Source organism: Mustela erminea, chromosome 5, assembly GCF_009829155.1.
Source record: "Mustela erminea isolate mMusErm1 chromosome 5, mMusErm1.Pri, whole genome shotgun sequence".
NCBI classification, from domain to species: Eukaryota; Metazoa; Chordata; class Mammalia; order Carnivora; family Mustelidae; genus Mustela; species Mustela erminea.
Window position 1 is genome coordinate 107,160,278 of NC_045618.1, and position 11,303 is coordinate 107,171,580.

General features: G+C 45.6%; 1 protein-coding gene across 1 annotated transcript; it reads right to left on the bottom strand.

Annotated features, from left to right (window-relative positions):
* Positions 1-8,445: 8,445 nt before the first annotated feature.
* On the bottom strand, positions 8,446-10,535 carry GPR135 (G protein-coupled receptor 135). The gene has a single exon (XM_032344357.1). The coding sequence runs from the start codon at positions 10,153-10,155 to the stop codon at positions 8,665-8,667; it is 1,491 nt and encodes a 496-aa protein (XP_032200248.1). The 5' UTR covers positions 10,156-10,535; the 3' UTR covers positions 8,446-8,664.
* Between the last annotated feature and the right edge of the window lie 768 nt (positions 10,536-11,303).

The window sequence follows — 11,303 nt, forward strand, 5'->3', positions numbered from 1 at the left end:
TTCAGAAGCTGGTTGTGTGGGCACCCAGTAGTCACTGGAAATTTATCACAGGAAGCCAATTTCACTCTTACGTTTCAAAGATGATATTGATGCTTAAATTCAACTGACTGGAAAAACAGACCCACCTGGCCGCAGAGCGGCTGCAGAGGACAAGGAAGACAGGCTGATGTACATAAATCACTCGTTGTGTGACTCTCAGGTACCACTCTCCTCCCCACACTTCCTCTCACTTCTTGCTTCCTCCCAGACTCCCGAACTTTCACCCCTCTTCGCCTCGCTCTCCACCCACCTTGGCTCTGGCTTCCATACCAGGTTTCCAAGTGATTCAGCTAGAAATTAGTGAAATACCATACGTCAGGGATCTAACAAGGCACTCAAATGCTAGCTACGTCCGAAATCCCACTCTCTAAAGAAGAGAAGAGGAAAATCTTAGAATCTTGTAACTCCTAAGTTACAAGCCTACTTCCATTTTCCATGGAAGGAAATTTGCCTTATTTCTTGGTTGCCCTGACATAGTTTATATGTTATAAATGATTTAGTTTATATAGTTCATATGTTATAAATGATTTAAACACAAAGCTAATTGAACATGTATAGCACTAATCATATTCTCAGGTTTTTTTTTTTCAGAGAATTAAGGAGGCAAAAGAAAAGGTTTTACTATCATATAATTTTACATCTTTTTAATGCTGTACATTAAGAAAAACCTTAATTGTATAAATTATTTGTCATTTAGTCAAATAAACTTATGCTCATTTAGAAATGTTGCTACCAATATTTTAAGATATTACAACATCCAATAAGAAGTATTCACTACTTTAATTTTAAAGAGTGATAGTAAAACAATGCCATGGCCATATGTGTTATGAAGAAAAGAGCTACTAAACTGGTAACAATGAATGGTTCGTCTTCCAGAGGAAATAATCTTATCCAGCTTTTCTTATTTGACTTGGAAAGCCAAAGTTAGAACCTATGTGACAACTGTTGGATCAAAGAACTAACTGAAGCTTAAGGAAAAAAAATTTTTTTTTAAAGATCTATTTATTTATTTATTTATTTGAGAGAGAGAGAGAGAGAGAGAGAGAGAGAATGGGGGTGCGGGGCAGAGGGAGATGCAGGCTCCCTGCTGAGCAGGGAGCCTGACCTGGGGCTCAATCCCAGGACCCTGGGATCATGACCTAAACTGAACACAGATGCTTAACTGACTGAGCCACCCAGGCACCCCTTAAATTTCTTTTTATTATCATTACCAATCTTCACCTTCTCCTCCTGTCTTACGCTGTATACTCAGCTTAATTTAAATTATGGACTTAACACGTGATACTAGCTTTGCATAGCATTACGATGACATGACTTTTTTATATGAGAATGAGAACCAAACTGTAATCAATAAGAATGTTACTGCATGGAGGGTGCCTGGGTGGCTCAGCAGGGAGCCTGCTTCCTCCTCTATCTCTCTCTGCCTGCCTCTCTGCCTACCTGTGATCTCTCTCTGTCAAATAAATAAAATCTTTAAAAAAAAAAAAAAAAAAAGAATGTTACTGCATGTAGAGATTATGAGAGTTTAATGCACCATGATGGGCTGCTTTTGAAATGGGTATACTTTTCCCTCTTTTGAAAACTTGTACTTGATAATGGAGCCTCCTTGTGGGCAATTAAGAGTATTTCAGGCTTCCTAATCACAGCAGAAATGCTGTTTACCATCCCCTCCCTGCTTCACAATGGGAGTGTGTGTCCTTGTGCTGTCAAGAAATTAGATATTTGTGCGATTCCTGGGGGGCTTAGCCGGTTAGACATCTTTGTTCAGCTCAGGTCGTGATCCCAGAGTCCTGGTATCGAGCCCCCCATGGGGGTCCTTGTTCAGCAGGGAGCCTACTTCTCCCTCTGGCTGCTGTTCCCCTGCTTGTGATCTCTCTCTGACAAGTAAATATATAAATGCTCTTAAAAATTAAAAAAGAAAGAAAGAAAGAAAGAAACAAACAAACAAACAAAGAAACTAGGTACTTGGCTTGGACCCCTGACATCCAGAAATGGGCAGAAGCTTAACGACCCCAGGGAGGGGTGAACTCTGCCATCTCTCCTTTAGTTTGTCTGTCGTTCCTGCAGCCACAGGTAAAGCAGGGCTAAAAATGTGTTCAGTGTCACTGATTGTTACGTTCCTTGAGAGAGAGCAAGAGGACGTTGTCTCCTTTAAGCTGGCCCATGTACTGGGCCCTTTGAGAAAATATGAGGCAGACTTCTCTCTTGGCCAAATGTCTAGCATCCATCCATGTTATAGTGACTAGTACTTCGTTCTTGCAGACCCCACAAGCGAGGGAGCTGGATGCTTCTGCCAAAATGCTGAATCACAGTGATAGCAAGAGTTAACAAATGCAGACCCGTACTAGTGTGCTTTCACAATCCGTCACCTCAAGAAGTATGGCGAGTTGAGCTGTAGCTTCTCAAACGATGACTATTGCTTCCTCAAAACCTAAATAGAGCAAATATAATAAATTCTCTGTTTCTAAAAACAGAGACAAAACAGACAAAAACAGTTGCACTTCAAGAAACTTTTCGGTACACTTTAGAACCATGTTTAAAATGCTGTGTTTCTATGCAGCATGGATTGAAGGTGTAGAATTATGTAATGATCCATAGATTATCAGCTGTTTCGGCCTCTGGGGGGACGTTGCCAAATGGTCTGGAATGCAGGACAGCTCTTTATGGGACAGTACTCTGTTATGCTTTGCGGGACATCTGACATTCCCAGATAGCACTCACTATGTGCCAGTGACATTGTGACATGAAAAATGCTCCCACAAATTTCCAAAATGGCCCTTAGGGAGGAGTAAGACTCATTGATAAGAACAACTCTGTCTTTTCAGTATGGTCTTCACTGTCAGATTCATGTTTTGTTTTGTTTATGTTGAAAAGGTCAAGATAATGAGAAGACAAGTCATAGACTGGGGAAAATATTTGCAAAAGATAAAGGACTTAAAAAAAAAAAAAACAAGATAGAGGACTGTTATCCAAAACAGACAAAGGACTTTGAAAACTCAACTGTAATGCAAAGCTTTTCTTAGCTATTTCTTTCCCTGATTCTCTCTGGTTAACCAGCTGGCAAATGTTTTAGTTTGTATCTCTCATGAAGCTATTAGTCTGCTCCGAATTTTTTACCACCCAAACTCCATTGTTTTGAGAATGCCCTTAGACATGAACTTCTTCACTCTCTGTTTCAAATAAAGTTAGTTGTTTTGGGGAAAGCTTCAGCACTCTCTGTTTAAAGTTCTGTCTATACCCCTGGCCAAAATTTCTGAGCCAGACCTCTGAAGCTGGGGGCAGGAGAGTGGCCTGCTTCTTTTGGGGTGACACCGTGCTTTACGAGCAGGGCACTGCATGTGGGCAGTCGCCTCTGGTCTTCTCAGCTTATGTCTCCCAAGATGGAGTCTCCATCCTACATCCAGCTGGGTTGAGGGCAATCACGCCACCAGTATTCCCAGTATGCCATCCCTGAGGTCAAGCATCTGCCCTATGGATGGGGGCTCGGTGGGCTACACTCACCTGGAATTTAGCCTCTGCCACATGCAACTGACAAGACGAGACATTCTCATGGCTGGTTCATCCCAGGGAGACACCACAGTCCTCAGCTGGAAGCTGGGAAAGAGGGAGCCTTCGTACTTGGCTGTCCTCACCTAAAGTGGAGTTTCTGTCACACTGAGCTGGGGGGGCGGGTATAATTCAAATGCCACTGACTCTTGCTCTTCTTAATGAATTACAGTAGATTTTCTTGAATAGACCTTTCCTCATTTGCTGTCTGCTTTATGACAATTTCTGGGAATTTCATATGGTGGCTTTTTAAATACTTTTGATCAATTATACTTGGTTCTCTGGGTCGTGGGTCTACAGAGATCTTCGCTGCCATTCCACAAACGGAACTCACCATGTATACTTGATATATAATTTTGATTTATTGACCTAATAATATCAAAGTCATCAAATAATTGAAAGTTTTAAAAAAAATAATCTTTAGGGGCATCCGGGTGACTTAGTCAAGTGGCTGCCTATGGCTCAGTTCATGATCCCAGTGTTCTGGGGTGGAGTCCCACATCAGGCTCCTTGCTTGGTGGGGAGCCTGCTTCTCCCTCTGCCTCTGCCTGTACTCTGCCTGCTTGTGTGCTCTCTTTCTCTCTCTCTGACAAATAAATAAATGAAATCTTTTAAAAATAAATAGATAAAAATAAAAATTATTTTTAAAATGCAGCTGGAGACAGCATTATGGGTGTGGCCCAGCCCTCATGATGCTGAGATGGAATAATAATCTTTCACATTCAAAGAGGAGCTCTAAAGTGGTCTACAGTGAGAACTGGGTCCCCTTGAATAATCACGCGCAGACTTCGGATGCGACTGGAGACTGATCGGTGGATGTCAGTAGGGATAGGTGACCACTGAAGATTGATCTTTACCAATGCTTGGTGCTACATTAGCCCCTAGGACCTAGATACTATCATCTTCATTTTCTGCTCTTTTACAGGAAAGAGAATTGGGAAGAAACTGAACTGCATTAAAGCGACAACTTTCTTGCACCATTAAAATTGTAGACTAGGGTTTAGATTAGCTGTAAAAGTATAGGCAATTTTTTTTTTTTGACAAGTTTAGCAGGGAGCTGAGGGAGAGAAGAGAAAAGGAGGAATAGAAGAGGCTTTGGAGTTTTTTCTTTTAAGTGAGAGCTTATGCGCTCACGGGAGGGATTTGGTTCAGGGGGAAAGACTAAGACTACCATGGAAAGATCATGAGATTCCTAAGGCTGGAGAGGGCACCAGTTTCCTTACAAATGGAAAGACAGAGCTGAGGACTGGTGTAAATCCAGTTCAGTTGGTAGCATTTGATGGCTAAAATATGAAGATCTGTGCATCTGATGGCTTCTGCTTTTCTTGGGGAAGTAGGAGCAAAGGTCATCTTTCAAGAGGGGAAAGTTAGTTACAAGTTCAAGGAGAGAGTCTGAAGGTTCACTAAAGTGAGCAGAAAAGAGTGGGATGATGAGCAAAAAGTTTCAGATTGCTGGGGCTGGAGAGGCCATGGACTCTAAGTTCTGGGGGTACTAACTGATCTGATCTATGACTTTTCTCCAGTCGTGCTCAGTGATTCTGGAGCAGAAATGGAGAAGAACAGGTGACTGGGGTCATCAAGGGCTAGGATTATACCAGAAAATAACTGTTCAGAATATTTTCATATACTTTAAGATCACCTATCTGTGTCACTGTTCTCTATATTTTTAAAAAATCCTTTCTTTCACATTTTACAATATTTCCACATCCCTTTGATAATTGTCTTTATCTTCTCTGGCCCTTTTCCAGGTTTCCCATTTTCTTTTACAAATTAGAGGCGCAGCACGGAGCGGTGCTTAAGACAGGACTTTTGGCACCAATCTTCTAGATTTGTATAGGTATGTATAGCACACACTTCCTGTGTAACCTTAAGCAAATCACATAGCACCCCTACACCTCAGTTTTCTCATCTGTAAAATGGGGGGAATGATAATATAGTACCTCCCTAGAGAGTTGCTTTGAGGATCAGATAGAGTCGTGTATGTACTACGCTGAGTGTGACTTATTGCTATTATTGTCATTCCAATGAAACGCTCAAACAGCAGAATGAGACACGAAGGGTGACATTCTGTCCTTTATGCATTATGCAATATTTAATTTATCCCAATATTTCCTAGCTTCTCTCTCTCCTCTTTAAACAAAATCACTTGTACGTACACTCAGTCAAAGTCTTAAGTTTGAGAGTCATTTGTCCTCCATCTTTTATTCAAGGCATTAATTTCTGTCTCAAAATATCTACAACTGGACCAGATCAGTTGCTGGCCTTCACATATCTTTTGCTTCTAAATCCATCTCCTTTGATAACCATTTCTGAAAACGCTACACCTTTTCTTCCCCGCAAGGAGAGTCCGGATTAGGGCCAGTTTTTACAAAGCACGAGATCCTCAGTTAGACGGTGAGCCCTCTTAAAGCAGATGCTGTGATTTCTACCTTTAAGTAGCTGAGCACCCAGGAAGTTGCCCAGTGTAAAGTAGGAAATAAAGATTGTAAATGATGGTGGTGACGGTGATGTTGGTGATGATGGTCATGGTGGTAGAGGTGATGACGCTGTTGGTGATGAAGATAATGATAGAACTTGGGGTACTACCCACTGACCTTTGAGGGGGCAACAGAGGGTAAAGAAGAGAATGTAAGTCTTCAAAGCCAGATAGACTATGGTTCAAATCCTGGTTGTATCACTAACTAGTTGTATAGCTTCAACTAAACTAGCAAACAATACCTTAATTTTTTTAGTAACTTATTAGCACTGTTCTCTCTTTACCCTCTCATTTTTGCTCCTGGAAAAATGATCTCTTCCCCATGCTAACCCTTTCTTAAAACTTCCTACCACTACATACCAAGAGTTAGGATGGGCTTCCTTTCCTGCCTTGAGGTCCTTTGTGTCACCACCTTGTCACTTCCAATGTCTCTGATTTTCCCTTCACTCACCAGGAAAGTTTATTCCATGCCATAGTTATTTTTAAATACCTTCCTTTGATTCTTCTCTTCAGGCAATACCCCATTTTGTACCACATTTGCCCCCTTCCCCTAAGATCCCTCACTTTCCTCCTGCCTCTATTCACAGTTGCTGAATTCCTATTCTCTGATAATTTGGCTAACTGGAAGACTTATCATTTCCTCCTAAATGCCAGACATGACTTCCATTTTCTCATAATGCCAAAAAACACATAATTGTTTTGCCTTTAACAGACAAATACTGTAGATATTTGTTAAATGTTAGTTCAGCTGCATTAAGTCTGTATGTGTATACACATCCATACATATAATGAGTGCTAAAGAGGAGAGATTATCTCATCAATTTTGTGTTACATCGAGTGTAGCAAGATATATATAGATAATTTATAAAAACTTATGATCATAATGATGCCATGAGCATGGGAAAAATTAAGTATCTTTAGCTCTGACATGAATCATGTATTTCCATCTTTGACAAAATAGTGACATATACCCCCCCATTACGCAGAAGTTCAAATACTCATTAATATCTTTAAATACAAAAAAAAATGGCTATTTCACATTGAAATCTTTATATGATAGCTGATATCATACCATATCTAGTTTAAAGTACTTATTCAAGTAAGTCTGTGAAATGTTGAAGACAAAAGGGGTAAGGTGGAGAAAAGGAAAGAAAGAGGGAGAAAACATAAAAATATCTTTAAAAATTCTGAGTAGATGATTCTGTGAAGAGTGGCATTTAAGGTGAGAAATTTCACACACACAAATCCTAAATTTTGCTTTCGAATTTTAAAAAGCATCTTTCTTTTGTACATTTCTGAAAATATCCCCAGCTTGATGGAAGTTTTTGACTTTATGCCCAAATTATTAACACCCTATTCCATCTAGTAATACCACATCTATTCTCCCTGTCTAATAACAACTACATTTTTTAGACAAATCATGTCTATAAAAGCAAGAAATCATTTCTTTTCATAAATATACCCAAACTTCCAAATACAGGAGAGTATAATTCCCATGGAAAGCTCTATGTTTATTCCAAGAATACAGCCATTTCTCAAAATGATTTTAGAATTCTCCTTTGTAATCATCTTGGCTTCGTGAGCCACATAGGAAAGCCAATCTTCTTACTTTATAGAGCTCTTATTTTTGTATACATAAAAAAAAAAAAAAAGTGGCATTACTCACCTGACTCAATCAACTTGACTTCAAATTACATTTTTGGCTGCATTTAAAAATCAAATTTACCTCAAAAGACTAGATGTCCTACTATGAAAGTTATTTTTTTTAATATGAAAGTACTCTGAAAACAGCATCCCCAAAATGAATAGAAAGAAAAGTAGCAGGTGAGGGTAAAGGTAAAGCTTTAAAGCTTCCCAAGGCAGATAATTTGGTGGGTAGATTGAGGGACATTAATTTTTAAAGTATAATCTTGGAATATGTTTTCAAACAGCCACATTTCCCTATGTTTATACTTCTCTTGGCCCTTCAAATGGTTGATTTTCTGGTAATAAGACACAATTTAAAAATCCTTGAATGGTTTAAAATGGGATATGAATATAGTTTCCCACAAAGATTATAGGGACATGGGGTGAGAGAAAGTGCACCAAAGTGTGTAAAGATAAGGATTTTTCGTTTCTAACAGGAGCACCCAAACCCTGCGTCAAAGGTGTGAGTTCTAACAATCTCCACTTTTGTTGGATGCTGGTGATTTGGAGGGGTTTCAAGTAATTCTGAAGGTCTCCTATTCTTTCCTGAAGCTCTATGTATTTGAACAAATCCTGGTTCCATTCAATGATTTTTGTTTGTTCGTTTCACAGTGTGATTCCTGTAATATGAGCTTATCAGTAATTATGAATTCTATTTTTGTCATTTTTGGCACTTAACAGTTCGCAATGCTTGGTTGTGTGGTTTGATATTGTTTTAATTTTTGCATTTTACATTTGGCACTTTTGAAGAAGGGCACATTGTCTTGTACGTCGTTTGGGGAAAGTGGTAAGCCTCCCCCTCTGTCTCTTTTTTAAATGTTTGGGTTTGTGAAATAACACGATTCTCCCCGGAATCCTGTATCATTAAATGGAGCAGGTGAAATTTCGCCTTCACAAGCTGTGCATCCTAACCCTTCTTAGAGGCTGGTGTCCCCGGCTTCAGATTTAGGTTGTTTGACCCCTGCTGTCACGGGCCCTGGGGGCCCCTCCCTGCAAAAAAGCACAACTGGATTTTTTCGAGCCCACATGGCCACATCCCCTCCCATCCTGCTGGCCTGGCTGGAAGACGACATCCTGCCGCAGGCTCCCAGCCGGTTGGTGCAGCGGTTTCGAAGGCGATTGCGGCTTCTGGCCTGCAGACCCGGGCCCTGGCTGGGCAGGAAAGCGTCCACATTCCTAGTCCGGTAGCCCTCTTCCCGGCTGCGTCCCAGGAGCATCGAAATGTTGGGGTTGCGAATGGCATAGATGACGGGGTTGATGGCCCCGTTGGCCCAGGTCAGCCAGACCGCCACCACGTTGAGGAGCGAGGGGGCCTGCGCGGCCTGGGCGTGCCGGGTCGCGGCCAGCAGCACCAGGAAGCAGTAGGGGCCCCAGCAGCAGATGACGGAGACGATCATGATCAGCACGGTGGTGGCCGTGCGCACCTCGCTGAAGAAGCGCAGCACACGCGCGTACGTGGTCAGGGGCCGCACGCGCACGTCGCACAGGCGCACGGTCTTGCAGATGTGGTAGTGGCAGAAGCACATGAGCAGGAAGGGCAGCAGGTAGCAGGCCACCACCAGCCCCACGCTGTAGGCCGCGCCCAGCTGCGCGGGGTCCGGGGACGTCCGGTACAGGCAGCCGTGGAAGCTCTGCGCCGCGGGGGGCTCCCGGGGCGCGCGGAGCAGCTCCCAGGGCAGGGAGAAGCCCAGCGCCGCCAGCCAGGCGCCCGCCAGCAGCTGCAGCGCGCGGCGGCGGCCGATCTTCTCCCGCGGCGGCCGCACGATGGCGCAGTAGCGGTCCAGCGAGATGAGGGCCACGCTGAGCGTGGACACGATGCCGAAGCACGAGCTGAAGAAGCGGCTGGCGGCGCAGAAGCCGCGCCAGGGCCCCGGGGCGGGGGCGGTGGGGGCGGCGGGGGCGGCGGGGGCCGAGCCCCCCGGCGGCGTGAAGAGGTCCAGGAAGGCGGCGGGCAGGCAGAGCAGCGCCGTGAGCAGATCCGACAGGGACAGGGACAGGATGAAGGCGTTGGTGACGGTGCGGAGCTGCCGGTGCTTAACGATCACCCCCATCACGGCGCAGTTGCCCAAGCTAGACAGCAGGAAGATGAGCAGCAGCACGAGCGCCTGGGCCGCCACCGCCGCCCCGTGCGACAGCAGCGGCCTCCCCGCCGCCCCCGCCGCCCGGGGCCCGCCCAGGCCGCCGCCAGCCGAAGCGCCAGTGCCGTCGCCCCCGCTCCCGTCGCTCTGGTTCCCCAGCGCCGCGGCCGCCGCGCTCGCCACGGTGCCGAAGGAGAGCACGGCCGCCGCCGTCCCGGCGGAGGAAGTCCCGCCAGGGCCGGCGGCCGCGGAGGGGGCTTCGGGGTGCGGGCTGCCCCACAAGGCCATTCTCGCTGGCGGGCGGACCGGCGGCGGCGGCTGCTCCTCCATGGGGCCCCGCGGCGGCCGCGGCTGTGTTCATCCCGCACCGGGGGAGGCGGCCGCAAGCTCGAGGGGGGTTGGCTGGGGCGCGGGCCAGAGGCCTGTGCCGGCAGTCGGGCTCGGCGGGAGGGGTGGCGGTCGCCCCGGACCCGGCGGAGCCTTTGACGTGGGTTCCACGCGTTGCCGAGGGAACCGTGTTTACGCAGGAGCGCGGGGCGGGACGCCGCCCACCCGGCCCCCTCGGAAAACCCGGCCCGCACCACCTCTCCCCGAGGTTATCCGGCCTGGGGGTCTGGGCTTTGGAGGGGGCCGGGTCGACCCCCTCGGGGCCCTCCAGGAAAAGCGGGACCGGCCGTCAGAGAAATGGCGGAAACCAACAAGGGTTCACTCTCAAGCCGTCTTGTTGGACGCGAAAGTCCTACGGGGAGGCCTTTATTGTGCTTCCTGTTGACGTGTCTGGCACTGGCAGATAGGAAAGGGATCCCGCCGCTGAAGTGAAAAGCAGTCCAAATCCGGAGAATTCAACTTTCGGGGCAGAATAATATGAAGCAGGTGTTCTCATACTTGAGCACGCAGCAGAATCAGGTAGAGGGCTTCTTAAAACACAAGTGACGGGGCCTCACTGGAGTTTCAGTTTGGGTAGATCTGGGGTCCTCTCCCAGAATTTACATTTCTAACAAATTCGTAGGTAGTGATGATATTGCTGCTCGGAGGACCTCACTCTGAGAACCACAAAAGTATGAGCTTTTTAAAATGCACATTCACTGGCTGACTCCCAGGTTTAGGATGGGCCCATGAATCTAAACCCCGAAGGTAATTCTGATATAGGGGCTCTGAGGATTTAGGATATGGATTTTGGAGGCTACATATCGTCTTGTTTTCAAGGGCCTAGACCTCAGGACCATAACAGGTTCACACATGATGGGGATGGGGGATAGAGAGCAATTGGTTTCTTGCCATCCTGGCATCCTTCCTCAGTTTTCTGGAATGTAGTGTGTGTGTGTGTGTGTGTGTGTGTGTGTGTGTGTGTTTTAAAGATTTTATTTATTGACAGAGAGCACAAGTAGGCAGAGAGGCAGGCAGAGAGAGGCAGAATGGGAAGCAGGATCCCTGCTGAGCAGAGGGCTGGATGTGGGGCTCATCCCAGGACCCTGAGA

What these genes read in the sequence shown, in the direction of transcription:
- GPR135 (XM_032344357.1), bottom strand. Translation starts at nt 10,155, where the DNA reads ATGGAGGAGCAGCCGCCGCCGCCGGTCCGCCCGCCAGCGAGAATGGCC.